Source organism: Crassostrea angulata, chromosome 10, assembly GCF_025612915.1.
Source record: "Crassostrea angulata isolate pt1a10 chromosome 10, ASM2561291v2, whole genome shotgun sequence".
In the NCBI taxonomy this organism is placed as follows: domain Eukaryota; kingdom Metazoa; phylum Mollusca; class Bivalvia; order Ostreida; family Ostreidae; genus Magallana; species Magallana angulata.
The window spans coordinates 6,517,161-6,535,099 of record NC_069120.1 but is presented as its reverse complement, the minus strand read 5'-3'; the positions used below and the strand labels follow the sequence as shown (position 1 = coordinate 6,535,099).

General features: G+C 32.1%; 1 protein-coding gene across 1 annotated transcript in view; it reads left to right on the top strand.

Moving 5' to 3' along the window:
• Positions 1 to 17,939, top strand: part of LOC128165295 (protocadherin Fat 4-like) — a 125,754-nt gene that overhangs the window by 92,240 nt on the left and 15,575 nt on the right. The window contains exons 33-51 of the mRNA XM_052829690.1: positions 1,314 to 1,494; positions 2,511 to 2,647; positions 4,143 to 4,358; positions 4,679 to 4,783; positions 5,249 to 5,368; positions 6,074 to 6,253; positions 6,973 to 7,231; positions 9,520 to 9,795; positions 10,238 to 10,888; positions 11,557 to 11,669; positions 11,815 to 11,922; positions 12,552 to 12,723; positions 13,094 to 13,188; positions 13,728 to 13,865; positions 14,406 to 14,511; positions 14,674 to 14,928; positions 15,255 to 15,397; positions 15,903 to 16,071; positions 16,561 to 16,722. Coding sequence (XP_052685650.1) covers positions 1,314 to 1,494; positions 2,511 to 2,647; positions 4,143 to 4,358; positions 4,679 to 4,783; positions 5,249 to 5,368; positions 6,074 to 6,253; positions 6,973 to 7,231; positions 9,520 to 9,795; positions 10,238 to 10,888; positions 11,557 to 11,669; positions 11,815 to 11,922; positions 12,552 to 12,723; positions 13,094 to 13,188; positions 13,728 to 13,865; positions 14,406 to 14,511; positions 14,674 to 14,928; positions 15,255 to 15,397; positions 15,903 to 16,071; positions 16,561 to 16,722 — 3,586 coding nt within the window. The remainder of the gene's footprint in view (positions 1 to 1,313; positions 1,495 to 2,510; positions 2,648 to 4,142; positions 4,359 to 4,678; positions 4,784 to 5,248; positions 5,369 to 6,073; positions 6,254 to 6,972; positions 7,232 to 9,519; positions 9,796 to 10,237; positions 10,889 to 11,556; positions 11,670 to 11,814; positions 11,923 to 12,551; positions 12,724 to 13,093; positions 13,189 to 13,727; positions 13,866 to 14,405; positions 14,512 to 14,673; positions 14,929 to 15,254; positions 15,398 to 15,902; positions 16,072 to 16,560; positions 16,723 to 17,939) is intronic.

Here is a 17,939-nt window from a genome sequence, read left to right as displayed (position 1 = left end):
ATCAAGTTTTACATAGGAATATATAGAGAAAATCTTTAAAAATCTTCTTCTCAAAATCTATTAGGCCAGAAAAGCTCAAATTAAAATGGATGCATCCTCAGGTAGTGTAGATTCAAGTTTGTTTTAATCATAGTCCAAGGGGGTAGGGTGGGGCCACAATTGGGGGATCAATTTTTACATAGGAATATATAGAGAACATTTTTTAAAATCTTCTTCTCAAAAACTATTAGGCCAGGAAAGCTCAAATTTGAGTGGAAGCATCCTCAGATAGTGTAGATTCAAGTTTGTTCAAATCATGGTCCCCGGGGATAGGGTTGGGCTACAATTGGGGGATCAAGTTTTACATAGGAATATATAGAGAAAATCTTTAAAATATTCTGGGAAAGTGTTCAGTCCAAAACTCAGTACTTAGTGTGAAAGCACAGGTTATGCAGATTTATGTTTGATGAAACCATGATTCCCTAGAGAAAAGTGGGGCCACGAAATGGGAGGGGGGTATATAGGAATAGAGAAAAATCTTCTTACAGTTACAACAACAAAAGGGGCTTGGTATTTACCAAAAAATAAGAGGTGGATAAAATTGGCAGATTTTCATTTTTTTTTAGCAAAATCTATTGTACTCAGTTGTCAGGATATTTTGATACTGTAATGCTCATTTGATCAGAATTAAGGCAATTGTTGCTCAGGTGAGCGATGTGGCCCCTGGGCCTGTTGTTTGTTAACGTTGCTTCAATATACCAGTAAAAGTTCTTTCAAACTGATTTTTCTATTTGCTAATTTCTTTTGAAGATATAAAACCAGTTCCTATCATTTGAACATTCATTTTAGGTCTAAACCAGGAATTTTCAAAATGAAAATAAAAACATGATCTGACCTTTGTTTACATAAGAAAGAAATGTGAGATCTTTATCTTGCTTAAAACTCGATGACTCGCACTCAAATTTGGTTGATTATCAGAAATACCTCACTGAAGCATTGTTAACATTAAAAACGGATAATAAATCTCAATCAAAATCGCGACCATGCCCCTTGAGCTTAAACAGGCTAATCAAACAGTTGCTGGGGTCAGAATTGGTTTATGATATTGGGATCAGTACAGTAATTCAATTGTTATTTGCAGCATTACAGTCCACATAAGAAGGGCCTAAATACCATGCATTTATATCACTTTAATCAATCTTTTCAGTAGTAAAAAATTAAAAATTAGTATAGAATATAAAATAGAATAACTTCATCTATAATTCCAGAAATTTTAAATGACGTTTAATTCGGAGAATATTACAAATCCAATCTGTCAACGTTTTGCTTTTTAGATAAATATTTATGTGTCAGACGTCAATGACTGCAGTCCAGAGTTTGAAAAATTAAACATGACAGCAACTATAATGGAGGGAAGTGAAAAAGGCTTCTCTGTCTACAGGGTAACAGCAACTGACTGTGACTATGATCCACAGAATAGAAACTTAACTTACAGCATAAATGGCACCGATAAAGGTAAACATAATATTACTTACAATAGGTACAGATCACTGAAAGACATTCTATCGAACAAACCCTAAGACAGGTACATATCAAGGTAAAACATGGGACAAACATACAATGGCCAGGAACAAAGTTAAACATTGACTAAAATACTACAGCAAATTCAGCTCAAGGTAAGACATAAAACACAATACTTCTAAAGCAGATAAGGATCTAATTAAGACACAAGCTACGATACTACAACAGATTTAAATTAAAGAGGACAAAGGACAACGTACTACTTACCACATATATGGGTCAAGGTAAGACAACGGGCACAGTACTACTAATTCCAAATATGGAATAAGTGAAGACAAAGAATACAGCACTTCTAACTTTTACCGAAAATTTGGATCAATTTAGACAAGGAACACAGTATTACTACAATATATATATGGGTCATGGTGAGACAAGAAATGCGATAATGTATTACAACAGACATGAGGTAAGACATGAAATACAATACTACAACAGGTAATCGGGTGATTAAGGTTACCTTTGATATACAATACAACATAAATCAAAGTAAGCTGTGGCAAGAGATATAGCAAGTACTGATCAAAAAGTTATGTATTGATTGCAGTAATACATGCTACACAATATAACATGTTCAATGTTATCTATGAAATAAAATGTAATCAACAAAAATGCGAGACATGAAGTACATCAAATACCATAAAACAAGTAATTCGAAATAAATCAATTTAATACGCATTGTTAAAATTAAGACATCAAACACATACTAGTAACAGGCATTGCTGAAATTAAGACGTCATAATATGATATGTTGAAAAAAGAAATCAGACATAACTTTTAAACGTAAAATTTGACTTTTAGGTGACAATTTTTGTCAATGGTTTATAAATGGACTTTTGCTGTCACCTGCATAGGAACTACCAATCGAAACCCTTTTATTTGTTAACATAGTAATAATCTTTATCTTTAAAAAGAGTTTCAGCATCTGACGGTATGGTATTGCCTTTGTTTAGAATACTTCAGCATTAAGAAAGAAGTACATGGTGACATGCAGGATGGAATTGTCAAACTTAAGAAACCTATCAGTGTTATCAACAAAGAAATATATAAAGTCAACGTGACTGTCACAGATGGGAAAAACTCTAATCAGGTAAAATACAAAAATGGTGAATTACAATACTGTATGCATTCATATCATGGCCATTGAAGGAGTCAATTTACAATCTTGGACAATAATTATTCATTTTACTTGGGTGCTTACAGATGCATTTAAAACAAGTTTAGTTGGATGAATTGATTGTGTTTATAGTTGCCTTAATGACCTTGTTATATGAACTTACTTTTGATAATATATTTTTGGGAGTTGATTTTAATCAACTCTCCTATGCAGTTACTCAGGCAAACCGAAAGTAAAACAGTGTTTTGACCTAAGCACAAATCAACACCACTGAAAACATTTAGTTCTTATCAATAAATTCGATGTAATGAGTTCTTAAGCATTGTTTTTCAAGGAAACTAATTTATAGATACCTCGTAAATAGTCAGATTTTAAATGGTACGAACAATTAAGATATTTTTTGAAGTCGTACATTTTGTGTATTCCTACCCCAGAGTTCAATATAGTCTCGTTCAACTAGACGCTTGGCTGTCTCCGTAAATTTCCGACAAGCAAAGAGTCTCTCTTGCTTATCGGAAATTAACGGATACAGCTGAGTCTGGTTGAACGAGACTAGAGTTCAATTTTGCTTGGATCCATACAATTTCTCATAACTATTTCGATCACTGATAGGTAGTTTGAAGGACTAATTCTTTGAATATTGATATTGAATTTTCACGAAATTCCTGTATGAGAACTCATATTATAAAAAAATGTGCGTTATTCACATACTTATAGGAATTTACTTGCCATATATGCAAAATAACATATCGTTGATTTTAAATAAATAATAATCGATAAAATCAACTCCCGTCAGTAATTCAGTACTTTGATTTAAAGATGGCATCAATGTGGGTTCCTCTTTTAAGTTGGGATAACTCAAATTGACAATAAAGATATAATGATAAATAAGCTTTACATATGTCAAATGAGGGAAAAAATTACAACAACAAAAATGAATATCTAAAAAATAATAATTCAGTAATTAACAACAAAAGCCTTGACAAGATACGAACTCGGGGTGTAGAGATTACAAGCCCGACACTTATTTTTATCCTTTATTGATCAAATATCAATTATCACAACTATCACATTAAATATCACAATCACAATCTACATGTCAACATATCGATCCTGATCTTTATCATAATTGATTTAATAAAATGTATATTTTAATCTTGTATTAGTGTACTCAAGTTCATCAATGGTTAAATAAAATATGCGTGATGTTTTTTAATAATTGATTTTGCTTAGAAAAGTTTGACAACCATGATATCAAAAAAATAATATGTTTATTTGTTCAAGAATCTAATTCACCATGTGGACTGTGTAAAGGAAGATTTAAATTTACAGCAATTATATTAAAATTGCATTTAGCACCAATAATATGGAAAGGCTATCGACAATGATTGAAATTATTTTATCTTTATCAGTAAACCTATTCATATGTCATTTGAAGCTAGAATATTTCCGTCTTCTTTTATTTCAGACTTTATTAACAGTAACAGTGAAGGATGTTAATGACCATGATCCAATATTCACCCAGAAAAAGTACAATTTCAACGTTTCAGAAAATGACAATGATGGGAAGAGAAGATTCAATGTATCCTTAGGCAAAGTTATTGCAAACGACAAGGACAAACATAGTTCCATAGTGTATAGAATTGTAACCTCTGATGTGGAAAACCTGTTTAACGTGACACAAGTGAGATTTATGAGTTATATTTTTTTCTTTACATGACTTAATACATGTGTAATTGTACAATATATCTGTCTTGAGTACTTGAATTTTGCCTGTAGAACAACAAATGTTCACAGTTATTTAATATTTTACTCTTTACTGCATTGTAATACAAATGTAATTAGAAAAGGATACCGTAGTTTTCCTTTTGCAACCTGTAAAAAAATCCCTCTGTTAAAAAAAATTCTTAAAGATCAAGGGCCTTATTAAAGAAAGCGAAACTCACAACTTTTAAATTGAATTTTGTCGTATCCATGCTGTATTCATGATTATTTTTTTTCCAGGATGGTGTGATCAATTTAATTGGTGTGGTGGACCATGATAGTTGTTCCTCTCACCAGTTCTCATTCAGTGTGGTAGCAGAAGATGGCGGCTCTCCAAAGAGGATGGTTAGGCGTTAAAAACATATTAGAATTTTGATGTCAAATGAGTTATAGAATCCATTGTACCATTTAAGTATTTGTAAATTCATTTAGAATTATTGAAAAAGTCCATATTATACAATGCAATAGAATAAAAGAAAAGCTTTAAAACTTGGATTTATGCATGCACGTATCAATCTAGACAGCTTACAATCTCTTGAGACTTTTTAGATTATAATTCTATAAGAATGCCAGAATATGATATGCTTAGGTTACTGATCCTTTCTAAATGTATGTGGTAATATTTTCTTTTATAAAACTACTGAACTGCCTCAGGTAGTAAATCTTTTGGATGACATATTACATGTACTTTGTATAGTTCAAGTATGATGACTAAACAGGCTTTTAAATAAACAGAGAGAGAGAGAGAGAGAGAGAGAGAGAGAGAGAGAGAGAGAGAGAGATATTAATCGTGTCTTGACTGTCTTTCAGAACTTTACTGAGGTGGTGGTGACCATCATTGATAAAAATGACAATTATCCCAAGTTTAAGGCAGTTTCATATGCTGGATCTATAAAGGAAAACTCACGAAATGGAACACCTGTCTTTATTGTAAGCACAATTTATGCCACATTTTATATCACAAACATTCTACGAACTACTGAGAAAAAAACTACAAGTAGATCAGCATTTTCGTACCATTTTTTTTAATTAAGGAAAGCGCAGATTGAATACATTAGATAATTAGGCAATCTATATAATTTCTAAAAACAATTTTTTACTTCAATTATATAGACTAACTTATCTCAAATTTTTTGAATTTCAATTAAGAAAATTGTTGTGAAATATTTGCCTAAAGTATGGGTTGGAAAGGAATGAAGAAGCACTTTTAAACTCATATCTTATATTGCAATTTTGCAATACAATTATATTAGTATTTAGATATGTAATGGTAAAAGTATCTCAGTTAACCTTGATGGAGTTGATGAAGTAGTGAAAGCTTTGAGGTGTTGCAGCTTGATGCAATCTATTTACTCAAAGTGCTTGTTTAAACGCATGGTATATATAATGTATATTTTGTTAAGAGGACCATGATATGTATGTTTACATTGCTGATTTGGAATTCAGCATCATCTTTTTAATATGTGCTAGAAAGATTGAACTTACGTCTTTGATAAATGTTTTACCTACACTGTATATAGTGTTACATTACATAAATTACATTAATTGTCAGCTTTCTTAGAATTAATATCTAAGAAGGATTGAATTTGTGTGGTTGTAAAAAATAATTACTGGTGATTTTGTTGGTATTTTTAGAACCCACCAATTAATGCCACAGATAAGGACAGTGGTGACTTTGGAACTGAAGGAATAGTCTACTCGTTTCGTGAAATTTTTCCAGGTCTTCCTTTTACCATTGATCCAAAATCAGGAAAAATCACAGTCAATGACTCAGCTAAATTAGACTGGGAGAAAAAGAAGAAATATAATTTAACGGTAACAGTAGTGTTTTACAGAGATTTATGCACAAACGATCTGTTCAACGATTGTCTTCCTACATTAGGACAAAAGACCCAATTGCTTATTTTAATTTCTTTATCTATAAAATAGGCAATTATATCTTACATGGTTTTTTTTATTATAAAAAGAGCACTTACATACATTTTAAAGAGCATACATTTCTAAAGATATCATATGAGCATAACTTTTAAAGAGTATTATTAGATATATTTAAATGAGATGATATACACGCTAAGTATAGTTTTTCAGTTTTAAAACATATCACAAAAAGTAATGTTTGGAAGACTTTTTACAAGAAGTCTTTTTTTTGGGCAATTCCCTTGAATGTTCTTTTCAAGTAAAATTCATGTGAGCCACATTTGGATGTGTAATTTTTTATTACACTTTTTCCTGTGTGTGTCTTGTTTGTTTTTTCATTGACTAAATTTGGGTTGATCATTGCATATCAAAAGTATACCAAGAAAACTCCATGAGATGAAGCAAACAAATATATCTGAAAACATTAGAACTTGTTAAAGTCATTGAGTTGAAATTAAAAAGTAAAATGACTGCTTTAATGTTAAGGTTCCCTTTTTGATGAATCACAAACCTGAATACCATATAATATGAATCATCTTAACAGCTTTTGATATAATACAGTTTATATCTTAGTAATCAGACTATCATTTTCTCATTACATTTACTTGACTGTGTAGGTAGTTGTCAAAGATAATCGGGGAAAGAATGGCTTTAGGAGCACCAATACAAGTGTAGAAATAACAGTGGAAGATATCAATGACAACTCACCTTACTTTGTTGACCCTGGCAGCTACACTTTTTCAATACCAGAGGATGCTGAGTATGGTACCTCTGTTGGAAATGTAACAGCACGTGATAAAGACTTGAACCCTACACTCACTTATTCCATTGAGGCAGGGGCTAATGGATACTTCCGTATGCCTACAAAAACCTCAGGTAATATGTTTGGTCAAGAGTTTACGGCTTTACTTCATAGCATTACAAAACCCAAGGTAATATATTTGCTCACTAAATAGATAGATAAAGGGTCTGAAGAACTGGTTGAGAAAATCTCTGGCAATATGTTTTCTAAGTTCATGGGATGGGTGATCAAGACTAACTACATACAGTAACTCCCTACCAAACCATTTAGTTATGCAAGATCCTAATCAGGGGGTGTTGGGTGAGATACTTTCTCTTTTGTGTTTTCCCTCTAAGTTAATTTTTAAACTTTTGAAAAACATATTCCAGGGGAAAGGGGGAGGGCAAATCCCCCAGGCCTTGATTTGTGCAATATAAATACAATCCATTTATAAGATAATAAAGTTAGGGAATGAACTTGCTCAACAAACATTCAGCATCACCGTTTTAGTGAACTATTATAGCTAGTACTGTAGTACTTTATTTAAAAGTAACCAGGATTTCTATGAGTCAGCTTTATGGATGCAATTTATTTACCTTCCTTAATAATGTAAAATAATCATAATCTACAACTACTAAAAAGTCGGCAATATCGATCCAGCTTTTTAGGTCACCTGAGTAAACTCAGGTGTGAGGCATCTCTATGGTAAGAAGAATGTAAATTGTGAAATTCGTGGCTCTACCACCCCCGGGGCACCACAAGTGGGGCCAAAAATGCTTTTTAAAAAAGCCAACTTTTCTAAAATCTTCTTCTCTACTCCCACACATGTGAGGAAAATACTGGTTGCATGGTTATGATGTCCATAAAGCCTTCTACCAAAATTGTGAAATTCATGGCTCCTGGGTCAAGGGTTCTGGCTCTAGGATGGGGCCCATATGGCCATATAGTTAAAATATGTTAAATCTTAGAAAATCGTCTTTTTTACTACTATATATATTTGTTAAAAAACTAAACGCATAATTATGATATCCATGAAGCCCTCTACCAAAATTGTGAAATTCATGGCCCCTGGGTCAGGGGTTCTGGCTCTAGGGTGAGGCCAATATGGCCATATAGTAAAAATGTATTAAATCTTAGAAAATATTCATCTCTACTCCCATATATATTTGTCAAATACTAAATAACTGGTTATAATGTCCATGAAGCCCTCTACCAAAATTGTGAAATTCAGGCTCTAGGGTGGGACCAATATGGCCATTTAGTAAAAATGTATTAAATCTTTTAAAAATTTCTTCATTACTCCCAAACATGTGGGCAAAAAAACTGAATAAATGGTTAAGATGTCTACCTAAATTGTGAAATTCATGGTCCCTGGGTCAGGGGTTCAGGACACTGGGGGAGGGGGGGGGGGGGGCAATATGGCAATATAGTGTTAATGCATATAATGTTTTAAAATCTTTTTCTCTATTCTCACACATCTGTATGAAAAGTGACTTCATAATTATGTTTACCAGGAAGTCCTCTACTTAAAATTTAGATTTCATGTCCCCTGGAGTATGGGTTTTGACTCAAGGGCAGGGTCAAAATGGATGTATAGGAGTTAATGCATATAATGTTTAAAAATTATCTTCTTTACTCTCAAACACCTGAAAGGAAAACTGAATTCATCATTTGTAGACCAGATCTTTTAAGTTTTTGGATAAAATTATAAGTGTCATAGTTCTTTTTTGAAAGATTTCAGGCAGGGAAGTGGTCGTCATGACAAATTTATAATTTTTCTACTCCAGAATGAAACCCAATTAAATGAATATATGAGACTCCTCGACACGTTTGTGTATGGGTTTTATGCTACTCAGGTGACCGTTAAGGCCTATTGGCCTCTTGTTCACATTTATAGCTGCATTTTTAAAACAGACCAACAAAGCTGACATTGAAGACTATAAATCGCTTTGTATAAGCCAAAAGATTTGAAATATAGCTTGACTAAAATGTCTGTTTGAGGCTGTCATTTAGTCATTAATTATATTGCAGGCATCAAATGTATAATTTATCTTTATTACAATTTGTGTTTAGGACAGCTCAACAGTATTTGTAACACCAACTTTGGAGATATCATCTCTCTTTGATCCTTGATAAAGTGTAAAAAAAAAATTAATTAAATGTTAATTGGAAAATTATTCTAATATCTTTGTTTCAGATTGAAATATTAAACATTGACTAGTAAATTAAAATATAAAATAATTGGAATTGTATTTCTATGCACAACTGGTATTAGTAAATACTGTTAATATCTAATTACTTTTAGTAAAATTGTAATGACCTTGTCAATAATAAATACTTCTACATTTGTATATTTTTGTTTTGAAAATAAGGTCTATTTTAGGAAACATTATTGTTGGCAAGAAACTGGACCGCGAGAAAAAGAGCAGCTATACATTGAATGTGACAGTCAGTGATCAAAAATACCTCGTTTCTACACAGGTTGTCATTAAGCTAACAGATGTAAATGACAACCCACCCAAGTTCAAAGACTCAATAGTGAAGATTACCGTGGTGGAAGAGAGCTATAACTATAACGATACCTACCCTAGGCTGATTTATACACTAAATGCAACAGACCAGGATGAAGGGGATAATAAAGATATTTACTACACCTCCGGTATTCTGAAATTCTGAAATATTTGCTCATTTTCCATACGTTTTCTTTGTGTATAAAGTGTATAAAAGAGTGAGCTAGACGAGCAACGAAACTCATTTCACTGGACTTCTACACATTTTAAAACTTTTTGATATGTTGATTTCTTAGAGTAATTTTCTGATTTAGTACTTATATTGTAATTTTGACGAATAAAGAAATTACTATAGGGACTTGATCAAAGGCTGGTTTTTTTTTTAGAAATATAAGTTCGGAATCTGTATATAAACATTTTTGATATTTTGACATTGCAAAAAAGTATTACCCGACTTGTCTTAATATCATATGACTATTAGCCTTCTTTCATTTTTTGAATTTTTACTGAAAAGATAGAAATAACAATATCCTTCCTTCAATATAAATATTGCTACATTATGAATAATGTTTGTTTCTTTTATAATTTCAGACTCAAACATACCGCAATCGTTTAATTTATCAGGCAACGGAAGACTATATCTCAATAACAAGTTAGATCGAGACATATTGAACGGTGACAGTTACTCTTTACGTGTGTATGCAGTGGAGAAAGGGGGATCACCTGATAATACGTCTGCTACTGTAACAATTCAAGTGTTGGTGGAAGACATCAACGACAACTCCCCAATCTTCTACAATCAGGATGGAAAGAAGATAAACAACTTTACAGCCAGTGTACTGGAAATGTCCCCTGTTAACTCCATTATATTTGTCCCTGAGTGTCTTGATATAGACAAAGGAACTAATGGAACAAAAGGTATAACGTTTGCCTTACACTGCCCAGTATTTGCTGGACGTGACTTGCTGGATATAAACACAAAATCAGGAATGGTCTACATCAAGAGTCAAATATCTTTAAATGTCTTGCTACAAAATGCAAATGAGAGTTCTTTAATACAAATAGTAAATGGAAGTAATCATGCAGTGATAATTCCATACACTGTGACAGCCTCAGACAATGGACCACAACCTCTCTCCACCAATCTCACTCTCTATCTCACCGTGGAAAACATCAATGACAATGCCCCAGTATTCGAATATCATTTCTATAACTTCTCCATACCCGAAAATGCGACAGACAGTGAGTAATAATTAAGATTTTTTGACCACTTTGATCATTCAAATCTAGAATTGCTAAGCCCTAAATGAAAATACATCTTCTGAATGTAAATAACTAACTTGTAAATGGAAATGGGAACTCTTAATTTGCATAAGTTTAACTAGATTCAGTTTTTGTTGAAATAATTTTTTTACTGGTTGTTTTATATATATATATATATATATATATATATATATATATATATATATATATATATATATATATATATATATATATATATATAAAGTAAAAAAGAAAAGAAAACATGAAAAACGTTCAATATAGCTTAAGCGCTTTCACTTTAAAATCTTCAGAAGCTATACAATGGTAACAAAAGCGGCTGCACGAACCACTGACAGAAGTGGCTTTCAGCTGCTGACATTACAGGCGGGGGAGAATGTCCGATACAGTTACCATTATATAGCTTCTGAAGATTTTAAAATGAAAGCGCTTAAGCTATATTGGACGTTTTTCGTGTTTTCTTTTTTACTTTCTATCTATAACCCGCCGACCACTGTGGATTTTATTGTGTTTCAATATATATATATATATATATATATATATATATATATATATATATATATATATATATATATATATTTAACATTTATGATCATTCACTGCAGTTATGGTTTAACTTCCGTTCACAGATACTCTGGTCAGTATGATCAAGGCTGAGGTTATGAATGAGACATTTTATCACCTGGCTTACTCTATGATAGATCATTCGGATGTGTCGGCTAACTTCTCTGTCAATTTAGATGTAAGTTCAAATTTCAAACTATGAATAAAAAGATCTAACTTAGTTTTTTAGATTAACTTCTGAACCTTGACTCGTACAGATTTCAAAATGACATCTTAAGGATCGACCGGCTGTTTTGAATTTATCTGTATTTATGTACCTGCAGGGAAGCATACACACTAAAGGGAATCTGGATCGAGAAACAAAAGATCACTTAACTTTTGTTGCAAAAGTTGTAGATGGAAGAATTCCTGAAAGGACTGCCTACACTGTGGTAAGTAAAATACTTCAGAAGAAAATATTTCAGACAGGATTTTTTTTCAGTGTTGAGTGCCAGTATAATACTTTATGGTTCCTGAAAGAAATGTCTTCACTGTGGTTAGTAATAAACTTAAGAGGTTTCTATAAATGTGTAAAATGTTCAGTGCTCATGGTTGTCATGGCTCTAAAGGGTGTATGTTTTAGATTTACCTTAATTTTGGGCTGTTTTTAGAGTAGGTATTATTTGTATCCATTTGTTCAATTGTTTCACCCACTCCAAAACACAGGCATCGGCGAAGAGAGTCTATATCTAGGAAGGCTATTAAAAATGTCATTTTTGCAGCACTAGAGGTGTGCCTTATTGAAATATTCAACATTGATTAATTAATGTTAGACCTGATTTATTTGGTTGTGATGTAACAATATAAGCTGGGAAATATAAAAGAGGAAACTCAATGCAAATGATTTAATTTTATATGAGTCTATTTTGCAAATTATGTGGTTCAAAATTAATTTAAATTGGATAAATTGTCATGAAAATCACTGAAAAAATAAATGTACCTTTGAAGGTGCTTCTTTTATGTGTTTTTCCATGAAATTAGATAATGTTTCGTAAGTAGATTTTTTGGGGTTGTTTTCCAGGTCTCTGTAACTTTGGAAGATATTAATGACAACCCCCCAGAATTCAATGAGAGTGAATACAAGATTGACATTACAGAGAACAATAACCCAACGTCACCTATAACTGTGTTTGCCTCTGACAAAGACATTGGAGAGAATGCTAGAATTTTCTACTCTTTAACTGGTACTGGAAGTAAGTAAAATTTCAACTATTGGGTGTTGGTATGAATATTACACAAATAATACTCAAATATCAATGTGGGTTTTTCATTTGATATATATACATGTATGCAATTTGAAAACTAACAACAAGTTAAAAAAATTTCAAATATTTAGATATATACACACCATCGAAAAATTACAAACAAACTCAAGTGCAAAAACACTGCAGTGCATTTTGACAAAAGAGGGGCATAAAATATTTTGTTATAAAGAAATTATTTTAAAATAAATGATGCCAAAATGCAAATAAAATAATATTTAGTTTCCGTCCGGAATAAATAGGAATCACATTCCATACAGAAGATACTGATTAGCTTACATGGCAAACTGCTTCATTTCAGGTGAGAAGTTTATCCTCAATGCAACAACAGGAGCACTGATAGTTAACGGCACACTGGACAGAGAGATTGCTCAATTCTATCACTTACAGATTACGGTAAGAAATCTAAACCCTTATAATTAAACACAAATGTGTGTATTTTGGTAGAATGGATGCAAAACAAACCTGTGAAACAATATTAAGATGGCTGAATGGTCTTGTCCATTTTAAGACAATTGTAATTTTCTTATAAAGGATGATGTGTATAAAAGTATATGAAAACATTCAAATTTATATTATTCAACGTTATATAAAATGGAATTGCTTTTAACTTAATTATAGTTTATAGCTGAAAATTCATTGTTTGATTTAGTTTAATGTAAATCTGATTGGTAATTTGTTAACCTAGAAGCCTCCTAAAATACCCAGTAGAAATTATCATTTTCGAATCTAATTAATATCATTTTGTACCTTGTGGTTTTATCATTATTTATAATAATAATGAAATGCATGCATATATGTCCATGAAATTACTGATACGATTGCCCGTAATTATCTTTTGGATTATGGGATACATATTACCTAAAAACAAATGTGATATGGCCTGTTTCATAAATCTCAATTTTAATGTACAAATTTTGCCTTTATTTTTTTAGGCCAGTGATAATGGTAGTCCCCGACAATCTTCTACTGCCAATGTCACTGTCCACGTTTTGGATGTAAACGACAATTCTCCAAAGTTTAACCAATCCCAATACACAGCAAGTGTGTTCGAGAATCAACATGATATTGAGGTAAAATACAGATTTGCTTTTATCAGTAACGCCACTTCAAACATATAAGTGTGTCTATAACTTGATTTAGACCAATATCTAATGTTTTAACGTGTTAGAATTAAAATAGTTGATTATACTAGTAATCATATATTGTATAAGAAAGAAATTATCATGAAAACACGTTTTACATGAATTTTAATTTAAAAGAAAAGAGTTTTAACGGGTTAATCATCCATTTCAGTGATGACATCTCCTCATAAACAATGTCCACTTTTATTGTTCATTCTTGTTTCCGGCAATCAATAATTTTGAGGTCAAGTATTAAATACTTTGGTCAGAAAAGAATATTGTCCAGATAATATTTTGATAACCCTTTGTTGGAATTTTGACAAACTTGTTACACCTATGTTCTCAGTATTGGAGAAATTATTGCTTTTAATAAATTCTTTTTTATTCAGTATCTTGTAAAAATTTCAATATTGCCATAGAAATGAGGAAGTGATAAATCTATTTAAAAATTTCTTCTTGTATCCATGATAATTTGATATCTTTTGCCAGATTATTGCTAATGTGAGTGCAGAAGATTTGGACTTTGGGCTGAATGGTGAAGTTGTCTACATGATAGAATTGGAAGAACACAGTCCATTCCAGATTGATTCTCGCAGTGAGAGTCTGATACTTTTAGCTTTATTCTGATTGACTTAAATGATTGTTATATGCAAGACCAGCATTACATTTATAATTATAGTTTTTATCATATTACTTTAAAAAGAACCTCTTTTTTAACTATTATCATTATACGGGGGATTTTTTGAAATTATTACAGATGGTACAGTATTTTGTGTCAATCCACTGGATTTTGAAGACAAGTCTGTCTACAATGTGACAATCATAGCTGTAGACCTAGGATCCCCACCCCTAAATGCCACTACAAACTTGATTGTTCAAGTGATAGATAAACCTGACAACAAACCTACATTTAATCAAAGTTTGTACGAAGCGGCTGCAAAAACCACTGACAAAAGTGGCTATCATCTGCTGACATTACAGGCGGGGGAGACTGTCCGCTACAGTATTACAGGTTAGGGTTAAAAGAATCAAAGTCAATGTCAGATCTTTTCATAGTGAAATCTAATGTTAAGGTCATAACATGATAGTCACAGTCATAGTTTTTCAATCAATGTATATGGTAATTATGAAATGCAAATCCAACTTAACGAAGTTGTTTATTCAATTTATAGATATTGTATACCAATTTATATACAGTTAATGCATTACCACAAAGTGATGTTCAAACGACTTGAAAGCAAATCCATAAATACTGAATTTTTTAAAACTTTGAATATTAGTTTTTTAATTAATTTTTTTTTATTTGCAATTAAATGTATATGATTTCAAATATCGTAGACGGAAATCAAGAAAAGAGATTCAAATTGGACAGTGACACTGGAGTGATCACAATCCATCGCATGTTGGGGTTTGGTCACTCTGAGTATTTGATGACGGTGGAGGCCATGGACACTAGTTCAAACTTAACAGCAACAACCAAGGTATGCCCAACTCAGACTACCAGTAAGAGAAGCGAACTTTGGATATTTTATGGAAATGGCCTAGAACAGTTACAAGGGTTAATACTTTTCAACGTGTTATCATTCAATGGTAGTAAACAATGAAATTTGTTTATCGTTTATTCCGTCCAAGAGTGTTGAGTTGTATTAAAGTGTAATACTGTGAACCAAACCAATGTTAAAACTGGGATCGATACATGTTAGAAGGGGCCAAACAAAGTAAAGCAGTTTCAAAAGACCCAAACCATAAAAACGTAATTTGACGGACATCATCATGCAAATCTGTTTTGGGCGAAAGGGAACCTAATAATGCACATTTGTTGAAAGGGGGGATAAACCATGTAACCTGATCAAATAGGCTACTAATGCTTAACAGTTCTTCTCTTAGTGGGAATATGGATGGGCTTCCTATTACTCTAATTTTGATTGCCTTTGTAATTAATCAGAAGATTAAGAGTTGTATCATATATGAGATTATTTTTCACAGATTCTGGTCCATGTGGTTGACTTCAACACACAAAGAAACACTTCTTCTGTTCCTCCCGTCGTAAAGACTTTGACGGAGAATCTCAACGGAACAACACAAGTGGTTGACTTGTCAACAATTGCTTATGGAGATGGCTTGGAGTATTCCATCGAAAGTATCACTCCAAACAGTATGTTCTTTAATGTGTTTTGGTTATGGTAATTTAGTGCATTAGCACTAGATCTTTTCAAAAGTTGTTTTGTGCCTTTTCTTGAAGCTTCATCATACTGTTCAAGAAAATGGTTTAACCAGTCGTTAGGATGAAGTGATAGTACTTGAGCATTTACCGACCTATGTCAAATATGGGATTAAAATCGATTCTATTAGTTCATAATCATATGTTTATTGACTTGACAAAATGGCTACATAAGAGCTATATATTGTGCTGCTAGACAATACATTTGTCTATAGTTCAAATTTGGCATCGACAGTTATATACCTAAGATGCCACAATTAACCATTTTGAATTTTGTTATAAAGCGTATGATCACATAGTCCTTAAATCTGGAATTAAAATTCAAATAATATGAGGATTTTTCAATGATTTCATAACAGAACTAGACTGAAAAAATATTTCTTATATTCATTATATCTGAAAAAATATTGTTTTTCCTTCTAGAGTCGGGTATATCTTCTTATTTTTATATCAATGGAACCATTCTGTATTGTAACCACCCCCTGGATAGAGAACAAACAGATCATATTGTACTTATAATACAATCAAAAGAAAAGCCAATTACACCAATGAACAGAGTCAAACGGAGCAGCCTTCAAAACACAGGTAAAAATCACTTCATTATTTAAAAATATATTATTTTCAGCATCTCATTAATAGTTCCAGTCCCTGGGGTAAAAGAAAACATTTAATAATTACCGGCCGCCATGAGGTAGTCGGTTATATGATGTAGAAGTTAAAAGTGGCTGTGCGTTTTTTGTAGAGCTATGAATAAGTCGTGTTCAGCCAAATTCTACCAACACAGCTTTGCTAAAAAAAGCTTTATGTTTTCTCATGCTGCACAACCTCGCCGCAGCTCCGTTTTTGCTGTCTGATAAATAAACTCAACACTTGTGCATGATGAAATATGTCATTTATTAAAAATGACGAAAGTAAAGAAAAATATAAACAACATAGTAGGGGATCAGACCCAAAACTGTTCACACAAAATGTTAAATAACTTATCAATATGTTGATCCCCTTAAAATACAGAAAAACAATATTTTGTTCAAAATTATATACAATATATACAAAACCAGCAAAAAGGTTCAAAATTATATACAATATATACAAAACCAGCATATACAATATATACAAAACCAGCAAAAAGATGGCACCTCAAAAATAAAATATGCCATTGCCAATTGTCATTATGCAATTCACATTTGGTGGCATATTTTATTTTTGAGGTGCCATCTTTTTGCTGGTTTTGTATATATTGTATATGCTGGTTTTGTATATATTGTATATAAAATATTGTTTTTCTGTATTTTGAGGGGATCAGCATATTGATAAGTTATTTAACATTTTGTGTGAACAGTTTTGGGTCTGATCCCCTACTATGTTGTTTATATTTTTCTTTACTTTCGTCATTTTTAATAAATGACATATTTCATCATGCACAAGTGTTGAGTTTATTTATCAGACAGCAAAAACGGAGCTGCGGCGAGGTTGTGCAGCATGAGAAAACATAAAACAACAGCAAAAAGATGCCACCTCAAAAATAAAATATGCCATATGCAAAATAACAATATTTTGTACATGTATGCAACTTTCGAATATTGGAGTGGTGAAACGGGGATGGTGGTGGGTGTATCAAAACATTACTCGTGCTAACACTCTCATAGATGAAGACAGAATGACCCTACTCTCACTGGTCAGATACTGACCGCATCAAACCACGTGACCGTATCGCTTAGTTTGATTGGCTATTAAATTAAATTTGGGGAGAATTACACTATGGAATTTTTAGCAATTACATAATAGGTCACTGGGAGGTTTTT